Raw genomic sequence first — 19654 nt, forward strand, 5'->3', positions numbered from 1 at the left:
TTTAAACTGAATTTTTTAATTGTTTGTGATCAGGTTTATATAATGTTCCATTATCCAACTCTTCCAGTAACGCCTTTGACAATCGGATGGCCGTCACCATTCTACGCCTACCCGGGGGTCTGGACTTCTCCAACATAACGGAGGACGAGCCCGGCACTCCCGGAAATGCGCTGACCAGCGGGGCGTCCAGCGGAGACCTCACCATACAGCACAGGATCATGGTTAATGGTGGACAGATGATGCACGCCGACTCCAACCTGGATATCATGCACATGGCGCAGAACGAGACCACATTACCGAGCTCTAATTCCAACAGTCTTCCCAATCGTAAGCTGACCGACTATTTTGATACATTACCTGTAATTCATTGTCAGTAGATAGATGGCGCACTATCGCTCCAAATATTTCACCTGAGGTCTAAAGCGTCAACCGAAGAGAGTTACTTTGCAATTTCTGTTTTCACATAACACATTATACTGAACGAGATCAACTTTTAAAAAAAACAAGAAATTTATTTGTGATCGATCAATCACAGTAACTGACAGAAAGAAGTTTAAATTATTGCAATTACCAATATCTCAAAATAGACGAAGGAAATAACTTATTGCCAACTTAGCTTAGGCCCATTTAAGTTATCACTTTACACACTGTGTAACATTCACCATGTGATTTTTACATCACCACAATTTTTAGAAATTTTATGTCTACAATATTTTGAGTATCCAAATTTTTGTAGACAACTGGATTTATCTCCCTTGGGAGTTACTAATATTAGTATATCACAACAGAGATGTAGAACATTTTAAAGAAGGTAATATAGAAGTCTAGGCATTTACAAGGCTTATGACCTGTCATTGGCTGATGTAAGTGGTGTAACATTCGCAGATTTAATTGGAGTATTTTTTTTTAAATATTTTCAGGCGTTGCCTAGTAATATGTAGGTAAAATAATTTGTAATAATCGTCAATAAAGGTTTCAGCTCTTTAACTTCACAAAGATGAACAGATGAAAGAATTGAAGGAATATCGATATTCAAACATAGGCAGAATGGTGAATGTTACACAGTGTGTAAAGTGGCCACCTTAACCAGCCAATGACAGGTCATAACCCTTTTATATAAGTTCTTTACCTCTATTGTAGTATATCAAATTTATTTATATATTTATTAAAATCAGGTGTGCTTTCACATTATTTATACTCTCTCGTAGATGACATCTGTTGACTTTTTGGTGAAGTTTTTTTTTAAAGCAATGTTCTTTGCTCAAGCAATACACTTTCTTTATCATGCAATACAATTAATCTTCTCATTTCACGGATGAGATTTTTCCAATATATTTCATCCGAGTATTAGTAACTGCTTGAAAACACTTTTAATTTGTACTCTTCTTAGACCAGTTATTTAATCAAAATCTACTATTTGTCTACAAACTTTCGTACATAGTCAAAATATTGTTAAATTGAGTGTTATTTTAGCCCCAAATAAAAGAAAATATATATTCTTCCATTTGCAGCTAAAATTCCAAAGCACACTATACTAAACGAATTGAAACCGAAGAAGAAAGCTCTTCAGAAACAGATTATTTACCAGACCAGAAACGGCATTCAACTCTCCAAGGATGTCCTCAGCAGGATGACCGTCTTCCAGAAGAAACCGAGCAAAGGAATTATCGACGTCTGGTGGCTGTACGATGATGGTGGACTAACCATTCTCCTGCCTTACATTCTGTCTACCAGAAGCCACTGGGCCGGCTGCAAGCTGAGGATATTTGCTCTGACCAACAGGAAACACGAAATGGAACTTGAAGAAAGAAAGTAAGATCAAAATATATTTAGAGTTCTAATGATGATTTTATTTTTATTTTCAATTTCAATTTATTTATGTACATTACAATAACAAACCATCACGCCGTTTCTCCGTAGGGGTAGGCAGAGAGGATAGAACGCCATAACAATCAATCTTGGCATACAGACCTCGCTTCCTCTACATTCATACATCTTCTCATGCACGCACGCCGATTATTCCTACTTTTGACATGTCCATCTTCAAGTATTTGATGGACTTGATCGTGGCATGTCTTTCTCGGTCTTCCTCGTTTTCTGCATCCATCAACATTTGCATCGTAGATCCTTTTAGCCGTTATTTCGCTGTCCATTCGCTCTACATGTCCAAACCAACGCAGCACCCCTTTCTTGATTCTGTCAATAATGCATCAATCAATATGTACATACAAAAATATATTCAAGGCATACATGAGAAAAAAATAAATTATGTACAGTTTATCAAAAGGATCGGTTACTATTAGTCACTATGAAAATGCTGTTGCTTTCTCTTTTAATTTTTAGCATTTTGTAGCATAATTTTATTTAATTAATTAAATTTAATTAGCTGACTGATCATCTTATCTTCACATAGCAGATTTGTTATTATTATGAATGATACACTAGCAGCTATTAAGCTGATGCGTGTATGTCAAGTGTACAAGTACATGCTTATTAAACATTATACATTGCTGTGTGCATCTAGTTAACATTAACTGAACTAGCACCAATCACTTTCTCGAGAAGGCCATTCCATTTCCCCACAACTCGGTTTGTCAGGAAGTTCCTCCTGGGGTTGGATGAAAAGGAGGCAGTGTTTAGTTTCAATGAATGACCTCTGAGATGGCGGTTTTCATTCATAGTGAATATTGATTTCAACTTGGGTACATTATATTGCTCAGTTAAGATTTTGACTGTTTTAATCAAGTCACCACGCTGCCTCCGATCTTCCAGTGAACTAAACCCGAGCTCACTTAAGTGGTCCTCGTATAATTTATTTCTAATAGAAACTATCATTTTAGTTGACCTCTGGACTTTCTCCAATGTCTTTTTCAAAATAGGGACTTCAGCGGCCTGATTCTAAGTTCGCAATAATTTAACACGCACGCTCGTGTTAACAGGGGCGCTATTCTGAACCGCTCTCGTGGCAGGAAAAAACAGTTTTTCTCGTACAAAATAATACAGCCACGAGAGCGTTTGGAATACCGCCCAGAATACTGATTTGAATTTACGTTTGAAATAAAGCGTGGCCTTGTTAATTTCAGCTTTAACTTGCGATAGCACAGACTCAGAATCAGGCCGCCGATTTGGTAGGCATACTCCAGGAGTGGACGAACATATGTTTTATAAATTGTTATTTAATGATGGAGATTCTATGCATTTTGTGTATCAATCCAATACCCTATACAACATCAGGTGCTTATAATGTAATAATGATGATTGGATAATTGAGATTTTATGCCAGTAATATCTAATTTAAGATGAAGAAATTAATTGTTTAAATTTTGATTTCAGCATGGCGAACTTGCTATCGAAGTTCCGAATTGACTATTCTAGCCTGACCATGGTGCAAGATATCACCGACAAGCCCAAGGCTTCCTCCACTCAACTCTTCAACAGTTTGGTGAACGGTTTCAGGGAGTCGGATGGCGCTAGAGTTGGTAAGAACAGGATATTTCATAATAACATATTACAGCAGAGATGGAGAACATTTTAAAGACGGTAATTTTGCGCACTGTAGCATTCATATTCCCAGTGAGGAATACATCGTTAATTCAATTATATAGGTATAATCTATTCTTGTAAAGTATTAAATAAATAAATAAATGTTTAAACATCCGTAATTCTTCAATTATCCACCTCTGCTTAAATATCTGTCGATCGAAGAGATCATCATACCCGTCCACACCAAATGGTGCATATGGAACTGCAGTGAAACAGCAAACGCAGTGAAATGATATTTTGTTGAAATCCGGAAAAAAAAAACATTTTTTTAGTTTTGTAATTACTTGCTTTATTAGGTAAACCTGTCCTGTCTGTATTGAGGCAAGAATTTGTTTTTGAAACCGGTATCAGCATGTTAAAATTAAATTATTTATTTATTTCCTTTGTGGATTTCTCATTGAACCAGCTGTGGTCCGTTCTTGTGGTAAAGTTTTTTTTAAATTAAAGTTTTTTTTAAATTTTTTAAAATCAAATTTTTCTTCAATGTACTTAGGTATAATTTACACGCTTGAATAAACAAAACAACATACAGAGATAGTCAGGTTTCAATAAATAACTACACATTCTAAAAATAACACAAATAAAATAATATTGTCAGTTCCATATACTGCTAACTTATGTTTAGTTCATAATAGGCCTTTTTTAGAAGTACGAATTTTGAATTTATTGTCTGTTATAATTAGTACACTGTCGGGTATTCTATTGTAGAATTGTACGCAGTGCGCAGTGCCCCACAAACGATATGCTTACCTTAGTTAGCTTTAATTTCGGGATTACCAATTTGTATTTACTTCTAGTATTGTGATTAAGTTTGTTGCTATTAAGAGAGATATATATTTACGCACATGCATAATATTTTCATAAATACACTGATTATATATCGCTATAATGTTTATTTTTTTAAAAGGATTTCTTAAAGAATCGCGGAAATATCGGCAACTTGACCCCACACTAAAATGCCATAAGACATAATAGTGTAAAAGTACTTACGGGCCGAAGATTCGAGGTTCAAATCCCACTCCACCATAACTCAATTTCCATTTTTCCAGCACAAGTTATTTATGACTTTTAGGAAATGATCTGAAAATTTAAACATTTGTGTAAATAATAAGAACTTAACTATTTCTCTTTTTATGAATAATTTTTTTTTTTTTAATCAGAATATCTTAAGACTATGCTAAAAAATCCATCTAAAAATGGTGCTGTAATGTCGTATTATATCAAGAAAAAGATGAGTGATTTGAAATACAGATATTTAAAAACTAAAATTAAAGATATCAGAGGAATGTGCATCATCAGTCTAGAGCCCTTCGTGCAACTGCAACATTTTTAATTTGGAAAGAGTTCAGCGAAAGTTTTTATGCTATAAACAGTTCAAAAAGGGTAAACCTGTACATGAAATCTGCTACCAAACTTTGATGTCTGAGTTGGGGCTGCCATTGCTCTCCACCAGAAGGACAATTGCTGACCTCATTCTAACGCACAAAGTTAGCCCAAAATTACTGTCCCTGATAAACTTTGTGTACCCACAAGGACCACCAGACTCCAATTCATTTTCCAATGTGAGTTCAATGGGAGAAACTACACTCACCATTCTCCCCTGGCTCGCTTGCACAGAACTGCAAATAATTATGCAGAGCTGTTGGACTATCTCCACACCACTCCTGCTGCAATTAAATCAACTATCTTATCCGTTGATGGCCATCACCTCAACCCTCCAACTCTTTTTAATCTGTTTTTCCTTTTATTTTTATTTCATTTTTTACCTTTCCTCCTTTTATTTCCAAGAACTTGTAAAACTACCGCTTTACTTTTGTTAATGTTGTTTTGTAGAATGCAGGATCCCCAATACGGAACTGGAAACACTACAAGAGAAGACGAACCGACAGCTTCGCTTGAGGGAACTCCTGCTGGAGAACTCCATGGAGTCTTCCCTAGTAGTCATGTCGCTACCCATGCCGCGGAAGGGAACCGTGTCCGCTCCCCTCTACATGGCCTGGCTGGAGATCCTGACTAAGGATATGCCGCCCTTCCTACTTGTCAGGGGAAACCAAACCTCCGTTCTAACATTTTACTCCTAGTCTCCGCCTGTACACAATTATAATTACAGTATTATAGACACTCGAAGAACAATGACTAACTGGTAATTTTACGCAGAGCAAAGTGTTGGAATTTATTGTGTTTGTCGTTAATTGGTGAAATCCTATTTTAATTTGAACCCTTTGCAATCTAATGCCGCCATAAAGGCGACATTCACGGTTTGCCATATAACTCGAGTGCCACGGCGATGGCAGCATGAAAATAAAGTCTAGTTTCTCAATACTTTTAATATATAGGGTTTTTCAGTTTTGAAGGATTGTTGAAATACAATATTTTTGTAATTATACGCCACTGGCTAATAGAGTCGCCCAAATGGACAAAAACCATTATCAATCACGATGTTAGCTACAGTTTACAACAGTTGAGTTGAGAATACTCAGGTTGAGAATTGCAAGCCTAAACCGAAGCCGTCCGTTACACATATGTTGTTAAACTAAAAACCAAAGGACTTCTCTAGCGAATTATTGCTCTGAAAATTAAATATGTTATAATATGTTACAGAATTTGATCCAGAAATGAGTAATAAATCATTCAAATTTTAACATATTACAACAGAGATGAAGAACATTTTATAGAAGGTAATATAGAAGTCTAGGCATCTACTGGGCTTATGACCTGTCATTGGCTGGTTTAATTTGCTACTTTACACACTGTGTAACATTCATCATTCTGCCCATATTTGAACATCTAAATTCCTTCAATTCTTTCATCTGCTGATGTTTGTGAAGTTAAAGAGCTGCCACTTAAACCAGCCAATGACAGGTCATAAGCCCTGTGGAAACCTAGTCTTCTATATTCCCTTCTCTAAAGAGTTCTTCATCTCTGTTATAATATATTAATTACATTTATTTCTTTCTTGAATTGGTGGTATGGAAAAAAAACCTTTCAAGTGCAAAGGGTTAAATGCGTGCAAAAAAAACGTACCATGTTTCAATTGTTCATTTAATTTTTACAGAAATATACATCATGACTAAGTTTGTATTGCGTAAACTGTTACATGTGAATCCTCAAATGGACAGTATTAAGCCCAAGTGACCAATCCTCCACTTTAGACAAAATTGCTTTATATTTTAATCTGCGTTGTGTGAGCCAACACTCGTAGATGTCAGATGTTTTCTATGGAGAATATACAAAAACATGCTATTATGTTTAGTATATAAAGATTCACATGTAATGGTTTAAGTTAGTTTGATGTCTTAATATGATGACTGTGTCACTAAGTATATTTTAGTAAAAATAAAAACCAGTATTTTCATATTTAGGATGCTTTTAAAAATATATTTTATCGAACTTTATGTTTTTATTTTTTTCAAATATCTGTACATACTGAAACAGCACTACTAATCATGCTGTTAAGTTTGACATAATTTTTATTACTTAGATTAAATACAGTTAAGTTTTGTCGGCCTCTTGGTGTAATGGTCAGCGCAATCGCCTACCATGTGAGAGGTCTCGGATTTGATTCCGGCATGGTTGATATGACATGTTTATTTTAAAAGGTGTTTTCACACTAGAATATTTCATAGTCCCTGGACCTGGAGTGTAAGACTGATCATCTTACCTTCATATGTAACAAAAAATGATCAAGATACGCTGCGATTGGTGTACCAATCCAGTGCCTTATGCATCATTAGGTGTGGAAAAGGAATGATGATGATAATGATTATATACAGTAAAACTCCAATTATCTGCATTAATGAGTGCCAGATGTTATCTGGATATGCAAAAATCTAGATAATTTGATTAACTATTAAATTTGTTATTACAACATCTTAATTTTTTATATCCTAATAAGGATCCAGATATTTGTCAATTCGGATGACGGGAGTTCAGATAAACGAAGTTCCACTGTAATACAAAATTAGGTTTATTTTTACTCATGTTAGAAATGGTTGTTGTAAAATACATTATGTAAAATATTTTGTAAAAATTAACTCTATGCAACTAAGTAGTTCTATTTTATTATTGTCAAAATTATCAAATCATTAATATAGGTAACTTTAGCTGCTAAAACTGTATTGTGATCTCTAGGAAATGTAGTTTATACGAGGTATTTAATTACTTGCAGTTTATTACACATTTTTTTAGACATAAGTCCCAACTCCGTGAAAATGTAATTTATTTTGTATTTCTTACCATCGCAGCACTCCGAAGTTTCATACACACTCGGTACTTGACCTATTGAGAAGGAGTTGAGGCAATTTTGAGTTAGATGACTGTTGTGCGCACTTCGTGGTGCTTGTTTGAAATGCCCAATGAAACTGAAAATCCCGCCGCTTGTGAGATAATGTCTGTAATTTGTTTTCTTAATGCGAAGAACATTAAACCAGTTGAGATTCGTCGACAAATCTGTGAGGTGTACAGAGAATGTGTGATAAGTGATTCAATGGTAATGAGATGGATGGGACAGTCCAATGAAGGTCTTGATAACGTGCACGACGACTAACGAAATGGGCGTTCTCTTTTATAAAGAGGGGATATAAAAGCTTATGCCACACTATGATAAGTCTCTACAAAATGGTGGGAGTGAGTTATGTGCGAATTGTCGGCCTCGTGGTGTAATGCTCAGCACGTTTGCGAGGTCTCGGATTCGATTCCCGATGTGGTTGATATGAAATATATATTTAAAGGGGTGTTTTCATGCTAGAGTATTTCATAGTCCCTTGAACTGGTACCTGAAATGTAAGACTGATCGTCTTACACTTCAGGTACCTTCAGGTGCATCAATAAATATTTAAAATGCTTGGAATGTGTTAACTTTAATTTACAATTTACTGAGAAAGTGTTACGATTTGAAAAAAAATTTCAATTACTTGAATTCGGGTTTTTGTTTTTGAGTATCTGTTTTGCCTTCCCCCTACAGGGAAAACGGGCTAAAAAAAATATTACGTTAAAATGATAATTTCTGGTTTTCTTTATCATATAGATTTTATTTTAGAAAAAGCATTGTTAATTTTTGTTAATCTATTATATTATTTTTTTGAACTTTTAATGAGTTTTTGACTAACCAACTTTAAGGGACCCGTCTGCCTTCCTCTACTTATTTTGTTTAACCTGTCAAAAGAACTCTTTTTCTGGATATACCTCTGATGTCCCTTATGTTTGTCAATGCTTATTTTCTTATTTTTTAATGTTTTTAACCATTCTTAAATAGTAATATTTATTTATTTATCTATTCATATTTTTTGCATTATAAACTATGATTAACAATAAAAATAATGTGACCTCACTGGGGTTACCCGTGCCGAGGACACTATTGTACTATGCAATATACTATTTTTCCCTATAAATTGTATAAATGGACAATGTCCGTAAATAAATAAATATACCTCGTATTATTAAGTAGTATTATTATACATATTTAGGCTAGTATTTATTACATACAGTAAAAAAAAAAATGTATAATATTAATACAATATTATTAATTTGTAGTCATTATTTAGTCAAATATATACAGATACCTAATTAGATATAATTACAAGTCTCAAGTTGAGTTTCTCTATGTTATTTACATTTTCAGTATTTATTTTATTGTTTATACTATTTTTACAAGTAATTAAAATTAAATGTAGTATTCTATTTTATACTATATATATATGTACAATGTGTCCCGGGCTCAAGTGACCGGCCGTTTGTCATGTGAAAATATATAAAAAAATTATCAACAAAAATTTTTAAAAGAGGGATCTATCTCTTATAAGTAAAAAGTTATCAATAAAAAACTTTGAAAGAGGGGTCTATCTTTTACAAGTAAAAATTTATCAATAAATAAAAAAAATTGTCATAGCCTTGCACTCTTTTGAGGAACCTTAAGATTTTAGTAAATTATGCCAGTAAAAAAATCTCATTGCTTTAACTATTAAAAACAAAAATAAGTTTTTAGAAGAAAAAAAAAATTATTTCCCAAGCGCCGGCGCGGCGCGATAGTTACTCACAATAATGACCATAATACTGAAGTAAGTTTTATATATAATAGTGAAAACAATGCAAAAACAATAAAATTAGGTTTTTTTTTATTACCATAATTTACTAAAATCTAATGGTTTCTCAAACGACCGATGACCAAAATTATTTATTTATTATTTTTATTAATAAATTTTCACCCCGCTTTTTTTTCATTTTTTTTAAAAGTAAATACTTAAATGAAACTTCATACAACAATGGCCGGTCACTTGAGCCCGAAACACTTATATATATTTTTTAATTATATTATTTTAAAGTAACATAGTTTTAATATTTTATTTATGAATTACTTTGTATGAAACCAGTGTTTTGGAACATATGTATTTTAGAATTTTCTTTAATTATACTTATAATAAATCTATATACAACCAAAATTAACATTTTGAAATTTTATGCACATTATGTTTATGCATTTACAAAAATCATACAATTCAGTTTTTTTTTTATTCAAATCAATAATACGTACTTCTTTATTTAATAAAATTTATCACAATTACTAAATGCTTCAAAAATAGTAAGATTTTGTTAAAATTGGTCAATTAATTTTAAGTAATATTTTGAGGTAAGTACTAAAGATACAGAGTAAAATAAAAGTAGTCTATTTGGTATTATGTATTAATAAAGTACTTTTATAGAAGTTAATTTATGTGTTTTTAGTAAAATAACATTCGGGTTGTGGTCCTGTGGCTAGTGTCTCGGACTCACGGACCAAAGGTCTGTGGTTCGAATCCCACTCTACCCTAACTTGATTCCATTTTCTAATAGTGAGTTATTTACAACTCGTTGAAAATGGCCCTCAAAATTAAATATTTGGGTAAATCATAAGAACGCAAATATTTCTTTTAAATTAAAAAAAAAAAAAAAAAAAATAATGTTTAATAAAAAAAATATGAAATATTCCAAAAATTTTATTATCTGGCCTATCTTAAACATATTATTATTTATTGTTTTGAATGGAGTATCGTCTTTCTTTTTCATAAATATTATATTTAACAGTGGAATTCAATGAAAAATGTTTGTATTATGTACGTATCCGGGCGGATGAAGAATACAGTTTTGTGTTTGAAATTGAACCAGAATGTTTTTAATTCGATGGCTGCTCAGATAAAAATCCTAAGTAACGAAACGTAGTGGAGAAAATTCCACCTCGGTGTGTAGTGATTGTCACATTCGCCTACCATTCTTGAGGTCCTGGGTTCAATTCCTGGCAGTGTGGACTTAAAATTTTGATTTCAGCGTGGTGGAATTTTAAAGGCTGGCGCGTTCGCTATACTTACACATACGCATTGTGTAGTATCCGTGAATAAGCCCATGGTATGACATCGCACGGCATACGCATTATGAAAACAATCTCTTGTCTCTCTTGCGCTCAGACGTGCTTATGAGCGTGACATAGACAACTATTGCTTTATTAGTTGCTAATGATATGGTAATACAATATACACAGGATGCTTCTGCGTCCATCTGAATTTCGCTGCGATTCTTAATAGTAAAAATATAATAATATGTATGAGTATTAAGTTGTGGATTAAAAACACTAGTTTATAAATCTGTAGGTATTTTCATTTAATCGAATCATGAATAGGTCAACTATGTAGTGATGGCGCTTTCACAAAACTTACACAAAAACATTTTTAATGGATAGAATATTGATTTTAAAAATCTTGATGTTACATTATATTGTCATACTAAATGTTTTTAAAAATCTCTTTTGGATTAGAGCGGAAAATAAACAATTTCTTAAGAAAATGTCATATATTTACAAGTATTGATTTTTAAACGCGCATATTTTGTATTTAATATTTTGTGTTCATCATAATTATAATTAATAGAGTGTAATTAAAATGCACAGTACAAATTATATCGGAAAAAATCTGCATACACACTTATTGATAAACAATAAATCTTGTTATTTATATACTTAAAACAATCTTCACAAGTTCGCATTCTAGTTCTAGAGTAATTGACTATAAAAAAATACATTTTTTCAAATTTAAATTGCCCCTTGTTCTTGGAAGGACTATAATTAGGAAAATGCAACATTTAAAAAAATGATTGAAAAATTAAAAATAATGAAACAAAGTATTTTAGTAAATTTCATTTCAAATGAAAATTCTTAACCCATTGTATTTTTTTATATATATACTACCCTCTAATCCAACACCATATTTAAAAATAAAAGGTAGCACATTTGGTTAAAATTTAATACTTTTTTTTAAATCAACATCCTGTAGGTTTTAAATGCGTTAGTGTGGGTTTTCTGAACGCTTAAATTAAACCACCAGTACCGGTTATAATTACTAATTCCAATAAGTAGTCTTTACCTTCATTCGACCATCGCTTACTACTAGGGGTGAAATTGTTTACAAAATGGGTTCCGTTTCTGCGGGTCTTATAATGAATTTCAAATAGATATAATGGACAATGCATCTCAACGATTTAATTTTGTTTTTTTACGGCGTTTAAACGTGGACACTCACCTGAGCCACTTCAAAATCTTTTGAAGTCTTTGAAATGTGATGCAGGAGAATATGAAAAATCTCCCGGGTTGACAGAGTCCGAAATGATTACGTTCTCCAAGAGATGGAAAAAGATAATGAGGTTATTAGTAACCTAAAAAAAAGAAAACTTAAGGACCAAAGTTTACTGTCTTAAAACGGGAAAGCTATCCCTACAGTAAGGCAGTTTAGTACTAAAGTAAAAAATTTTTAGAAAATAATTTTAAAATGTACTCGAGTTTTCTTTTTTTTACTCAAGTTTTTCCAAAGATATAACATTTTACAAGTTATTCTACAAGGAAGGATTGAAGGAAGACGCAGTGCAGGAAGAAGGCGCATCTCTGGGTTGAAGAACTTGCGAGACTGGTTCCGTTTCAGTTCTTATCCATGTTCAGGGCAGGCGCCCATAAAGTGAGAATTGCTATGATATCCAACCTCCATCGGGGAGAAAAATGATAAGAAGAAGTGATTGAATTATTAGAATTAACATAATTAATTATCAATATCATTAGCTGCTAATAAATTAACATGCTTAATTTATTGAAAACATAAACATTGTTGGTGAGCTGGTTTAACTGATTTGAATTTGTCATTACATTGTAATAACTATCTAAAACATTGGTTCCCAACCTTTTACCAGGTAATAGTAAGAGCACTAGGGCTGCACTTTATCAACCAATTAGTAAATCCTTAGCTTCATAGTGGTCAGTGCACAGTGGAAATCATTTTCAATGTGTAGTATATTTCTTTATTTTGCTTTTATTCCCAAAAGAGTCAAAAAACCACATTCACTAAGATAAGTAGTTGAGAAAGGCAAAAGGACACGCAGTTCTTTGCCGACGATAGGATAAATACCATATTTTTTAATATGCAGTTTATTTTTGGAGCCGTCGCGCCCCCCAGTAGATCAATTTACGCCTCACTAGTTGGGAATCCGTGGTCTAAAATAATAGGTAATTTAAAAACAATTGAAATACATTATAACATCAGTAAATTGGAGTTAAGTTGCCAGCATTAACAGTCAATAGAACTAGCAATTGTTATCAGTAATAGCACAATAAAAATGGCAAACTTGTGGACAAAACCCGTCGATTATAAAATTATTTTCCGCATCCACTCCTAATTGGAGCATATAGACATCACCAGCATAATAATGTTTTATTATGTAACATAATGATATAATATAATAACATGCTGTAATATTTCTATAAGTGTGCTAATTTTAATGATAATTGATTTCTAAGAATAACTCCCTAAGCCTTTATTCTATAGACTGTGAGCAGGTGGAAAAGAGAGAAAAATACACCACAACATCCAGGCCAATAGAAAAAAAAAAATCTTACAACTGGCGGGAGTCGAACCGGCGACGTCAGTTTCACAGTTGGCCATCTTACCAATTGTGCCAATGGGCCTGTCATTCCAATTGATTTCCATTACTTCTGCACAGAGACGTTGCAAAGACACAGCATAGAATTTTAATATTGTGAATATCCTCAATAAATAAAAAATGAAAATCATTTTCTTTGAAATTGGAACTAATTACCCCATTTTGATTGCGCACAGTTTAACCAACATACAAAATAACATTTTGAATCAAATTAATTTTGTCAATTCGCAAACAATGCAAACATTTGACAAGCGGGTGCGGAGAAAAGGGAACGACGTAGTGGACGCGTTTTGCGGAAACAAAATAAACAAATCAGTGTCAGGGTCGCATGAAATTCACTAGTGTAATTTTAATAAATTTTAAGTGCTACGATCGATAAGACGTATCGTGTGAAATAAATGAAATGCGCTGACAGTTCGCAAAATCGGTCCAACTAAATATTTGGCATAAGAACCTTACCGCATTCACCATTGTTCAAGTGTTCAGGTGAACTATTGTCTGCTAAAAATGGACGATCCTGGAGCGACTGACAGCCACAGCGATTCTGATATTAGTGAAAGCTGGACATTTGTCGATAATAATATACCGAAAAACATCGAAATACAAAGTTCTGTTGTTCATTCAAGCTGTGAACAGAATGCTGAGAATAGGTATAATGTTCTATTTTTATTATTTCCTTTCTTTGTATTCCAAAAATATATTTCGCTTTCTTTTATTAAAGTCATCTCTTTTGCGATGTAGACTATTAATTTCCTTTGTACTTAAAATTTAGTTAAATATTGGTTTGGTTTTGCATTCAATTGTTTAAATTAATTTATCAACAATATTTTGAGTTTGTCCAAATTTTTGTAGACAAGTACTGGATTTAAATCCCCGGGGAGCTGTTTATATTAACATATTACAACATAAATAAAGGTTTCAGCTCTTTTACTTCACAAACGTCAACAGATAAAATAATTGAAGTAATATAGATGTTCAAATATGGGCAGAATGGTGAATGTTTTAAGTGGCCACTTTACACAGTGTGTAAAGTGGCCACTTAAACCAGCCATTGACAGGTCATAAGCCCTGTAGGTGCCTAGATTTCTATATTACCTTCTCTTAAATGTTCTTCATCTCTGTTGTAATATGTTAAATTAATTTACATTAAAATGTTCTTAATAAATATGTTCAGAGCCCTTTTTACCTTTTATTATCTACCACCTACTTTAACTCCAAGCTGATTATTATTTTTGTTTTAACCTTCACTTTAACTATTTAATTTACCTATAGGCATTATTTATGTAAGTTATGTATTTAAGAACTTTTATTTTAAACTTTTTATGTAGATGCATTTTTTTATGTAAGAATCGATTTATCTTCATGTAACAACACCGCCTTTTAGTTTATTTATATAATTGAATTGAAAAGAGAAAACATCTAGAAGATTATCTTGACCATTGCACTAATAATATTAAAATAAAAAAAATCCAGTAAAATGGCTAAATAGCGCAGAGCTAATTCTGCCATATAAAATAAAAACATATTTAATTTTAATATAACAATGCAGAGATAACTTACATAATATGTAGAATTATTAATAACAATTTTTAAACATATAAACTTCATATTTTTTTAAAAATTAAGTACTAAACAAAAATGAATAAAAATAATCAACTTGTAAGGAAATAAAGAAAAAAAAATAGACTAAAAATAAAATAATATATGAATGATTTTTTGCAAAAATTAGATAAAACAAAATATTTTTTCTTATATTCTGTCCTTATGATGGTCTCAGCACTTCCAGCTGTAAAAATTTCGGAGGTACTGCAGTACCTAGGTAGTCCCAATAATTGCTTGTACGCATTGTGACCCTTAATTTATTCCACGCTGCTTGCGTATAATTATTGTTCCATAGTTACCCTGTAAACATTGAAGTCAAATACTATGTAAAGAGGATTTTATCCACTCCGTCCCTGACATTGTAATGGCTAGAAATGTTGCCAATGACAATGGAAAAAGGAAACAATTTATAAGAAATGTTGAAAACAGTCTCACCTTTACAGTTAAAAATAAAAATAAGCTCAAAAAAGATAAGATAAAACAGCTTAAAGTATTCAGTATTTTTGGAACCTCCCGCTGTAAACACAAGCACTTTGATCCATCAGAAAGATAGGAGCATTGTACTTACCATAGTTATTTAAAATATATTTTGTAGGATTTTATTTTTAAAACGAATTTGTACTTTTTAGCGAATCATGCGACTTGGAAGAAATGGATACAGACGGTGTTGCGGTAATCAGCGAGGATGACGAAGTTTCATCCACAGTACCTCCTCCTCTGCTGAGCGACATGGACGCTGCGGACGTGTTTGCTCCGCGGAACCACCATTGGGATGCGGAAACCAGCTCTACAACCACTATAAGAGAAAGCGAAGAGGAATTACCGGAAGATTTTTACCTGACGGAAGACAAAAACAAATCTTACGTTCACCGGAGGAATAACAAAGTCAGCAATTTCCTCAACGTCGTCCTCCTCGGTACGGTAGTGACGGCCATTACTCTCGCCCTCGGCTTTATGTGGGGAATAAATGACACTTGCTCTCTGGACATGCTCAATTCCGTCAATAAAGTCCTTAACAATTTACAAAAGCTGCAGCACGAGAATGATATTCTCAAATCCAAAATCAAAATGCTTCAATTTATGCGACACAATAAACCAATAAACAATTATCCCCGCGGAGATTACTTGCGACAGTTCCATCAACAGCGAGTGTTCGATACTAATTTATTGAATTCCCCTTTTGATGCGGATCCGCAATATCAATCCGGCAACATCTTTCTGATGGACTCTGATGGAAACTTGGACTTGGAATTCTTCGATAATCGAGAAGACGATACGATCGAATTGAACGAGAACAAAGAAGAATTTTATTTAGAACCAGAAAATGTCAGCAATCACGCTCTAAAGTATAAAAAATACAGCAAAAAACCCGAGGTTTTGACTGAACCGAAGTCAAATATTGATTCTGAAACATCGGACAAATATCTGGAAGGTACGTGTAAGGTTAATGAAAACATTTGCCATTTATCAAACAAACCCGATACACTTAAAACGAAAGAAAAACACCGCACCGCGCGAGATTATAAAATTGAAAGAAATAAAAAGAAAAATTATAAAAGTGAACAAGAAAAAAAGAAACATTTAAACTCGCACGATGAAAACCTCGATGGAGAGCTCAACGAAAATGGAGAATGGTATCACAAAATGCACGACGCCCGTCGGGGCTTCAGGGAGAAAGGATTTGATGATTACGGTCGCAACAAAGCTAAATGGTACATCAAAAAGCTGAATTATCGTAAGCACAACGAGGACCTTAGCAAAAAAAGTTCTAAGAATTCCAACCAAAAGCAAAATACTGGCATCAACGAAGATGCGGATTGGTATAACAAAATGCACAGCGCACGACAAGGTTTCAGAGAAAAGGGATTTGACGTTTACGATTACATAGAAAGACAAAACAAAGCTAAGTGGTACTTCAAACGTATGAGTGATCGGGAGAAAATAAGAGAGCGAGAATCTAACAAACCTCCACTCGGCACAAAGCATCAGAAAGAGTATTTCAAAAGCAAAGAATAAGTTAAGTGCGAGCTTTGTCAAAACTCAGCTTGAAGCCTATCTTCGGAACATTTGATTTCATTAGTGACCCTGGCATGAATCACTCTAATTATCTAAAATTGTTCAAACTAGTAGTTTTTATTTTTACATATGTGCATGTTATACATGAGATTATAGTATTTTAGGTTTTTATTTGACAACATATTTTTTATCTACGTGTTTGATAAATTTAATCTCTCAGATTTATGTATGTTACATAATCTCAAGATTGAGAAAATAAAAATTCTTATGTAGAAATGTACAAATTTTAATGTTTTTTTTTTATTGCCTATATATTTTTACTATAATGGTTGTTGTACGGTTTGTGGGACATACACAACTTTTAGAAGAGTTGTAAAATGTCCACTTTTCGTGGTTGCTATTGTGTAATCTTGTTGTTCTTTTAGGAACTAGATATTCAGATTTTATTCAAATGTTGTGATATTTTCCTGTATCTATTGTTGTACTTCATTATATTTTCTGCTGACAATTTAGATGTACATATTATTATGTATTTACATGTATGTATGTCATACATAATCAAATTAGTGCTTTTATGTGCACTCGTATTACATATTTAGTAATCAGTATGATGTGATTTATGTACAAGATCCCACGAGTAGTTGTCAATAGTGTCCTTGGAAATGTGTAGTGATCTGGGTGTGATTATGGTGTGCATATACATAATATTTACATAGTGTTACTGTTTCATTCATCCAAGTTCTTGACTGTTATATTGTGCATTTAAACAAAATTACGCAATTTATTACACTCCTGCTTTTATTTCTTATAGAGTTGTAAAAATAGATTCATAAAACACATTTTTGCTTAAATTTTAATCTTTTTTATCAATTCAACATTATTATGCTCAGCTACTTTTACTAATCACTATCTAGATCTATAAAATGATTTTTTAATTCATAGTATATACATTGAAATATATGTTGTTTTTTTTTTCTCTGCGTTTTGGAGCTGTGTAATTTAACTAAGTACTCTCAAATAAAAAATGACAAATTAGGCCGCAAGTATCGTAATCACATTAAATATATATATTTTTGCTAATCTGTGATAATATTATACAAACTCTATTTTCTTTTTGTATACCTACCCGTACCGTACCACTATTTTAAATATGTACTAATAAATGTTTTACATAATTAATGAAATTTGATTTATCTTACTGCATTTTAAGTTTAAATATGATGAGGTTTAAGCAAATGCAGAGAAGGTCCTTAGCGAGGCCACAGCTGACTATCCCGCCAGATCCTCACACAATCGTTAGAGCAGTTAGAAAGAACATACGTGGCTCCAAGATACCTATCGGACCTTTGTATTGGGGAAAATACATGTCAAATAAAATCTACTCTTAGGTCAGCATTTGATTCAGGAAGAGGAAAACTTGTCGAAATCCGGCGCTCCCCAAACACTAGATTCGGAGATCGTACTTTTGCCGTTGCCCGCCCGTCTGCCTGGAACCGATTGCCTTCAAACTTACGAATCATCGACAGTCCCAGTCAGTTCAGATCCCAACTAAAATCTCACTTTAATTTATCATTCCCTCAATTTTAAATCAGAAAATATAATCTGCCACTTAAGCTTAGTAAGAATGTAAATGTAATGTATTGTAAAGTTAATTGTGATGCGCCCTTGAGGTGATTATTCACAAAAATGGCGCTATATAAATCGGACAAATTTATTATTATACCTATTGCAGTAAATATAAGCCTTGTATTTTATCAATTAACACACATAAGCGCTAATAATAGCGAGGCAAAAAATAAACAAGTCCAATTGAAAAAGTAAAAATTTGCAGATTGCATTAAAATTATAAAGGATTAATCCTACAAGTCCTTAACTTTGATTGAAAACCAAATATGTATTATGTTATATTATGATAGTAACAATATTTTTGTCAGCATTCGCTGTGTTAGGCACGAAATGATAAGAACATTGTAACAAAGCTTATTATCAGAGGCGTGTTGTATTTGTTTAGCAATTACATAACATAAACATAACAATGGCGCCCTGTAAATATTTCCTGCACAAAAATATAGCGATAAAAAAATACTATTATTATGTCATTATATTTCAACAGACGAAGAACATTTTATAGAAGTCTAGGCATTTACAGGGCTTATGATCTGTCAGTGGCTGATTTAAGTGGCCACTTTACTCACTGTGTAACATTCACCATTCTGCCTATGTTTCAACATCTATGTTCCTTCAATTCTTCCATCTATTGATCTTTGTAAAGTTAAAGAACTGAAATCTTTATTGACGCAGATGAGATTCAGACCGAATTATTTCACCTACATACTAGGCAACGCCTGAAAATACTTTTCAATTTTTACACTTCTCGGACCAGGTGATTTTAACAATATTTTAAGTTTGTCCAAATTTTTGTAGACATCAGTCTATCGAATCATCAACCCCTTGAGAGTTATTAATGTTTATATAATACAACAGAGATAAAGAACATTATTATTATTTTATCATTTAAAATTACATGACTGTAGTCATGTATTAC

At 32.8% G+C, this 19654-nt stretch overlaps 2 protein-coding genes across 2 annotated transcripts in view; both read left to right on the forward strand.

Annotated features, from left to right (window-relative positions):
* Window positions 1-10456, forward strand: part of NKCC (sodium potassium chloride cotransporter) — a 96470-nt gene extending 86014 nt beyond the window's left edge. The window contains exons 14-17 of the mRNA XM_088225088.1: window positions 68-327; window positions 1512-1812; window positions 3334-3479; window positions 5377-10456. Coding sequence (XP_088081214.1) covers window positions 68-327; window positions 1512-1812; window positions 3334-3479; window positions 5377-5624 — 955 coding nt within the window. The 3' untranslated portion in view covers window positions 5625-10456. The remainder of the gene's footprint in view (window positions 1-67; window positions 328-1511; window positions 1813-3333; window positions 3480-5376) is intronic.
* Window positions 10457-13744: 3288 nt separating this feature from the next.
* On the forward strand, window positions 13745-18284 carry LOC148282435 (uncharacterized). The gene is made up of 2 exons (XM_088225089.1): window positions 13745-14141; window positions 15723-18284. The coding sequence occupies exons 1-2, from the start codon at window positions 13999-14001 to the stop codon at window positions 17107-17109; spliced, it is 1530 nt and encodes a 509-aa protein (XP_088081215.1). The 5' UTR covers window positions 13745-13998; the 3' UTR covers window positions 17110-18284.
* The last annotated feature ends 1370 nt before the right edge of the window (window positions 18285-19654 follow it).

The sequence above is a fragment of the Micrasema longulum genome, unplaced genomic scaffold (assembly GCF_059751315.1).
Source record: "Micrasema longulum isolate JH-2025_06_02 unplaced genomic scaffold, ASM5975131v1 h1tg000330l, whole genome shotgun sequence".
Taxonomy (NCBI): Eukaryota; Metazoa; Arthropoda; class Insecta; order Trichoptera; family Brachycentridae; genus Micrasema; species Micrasema longulum.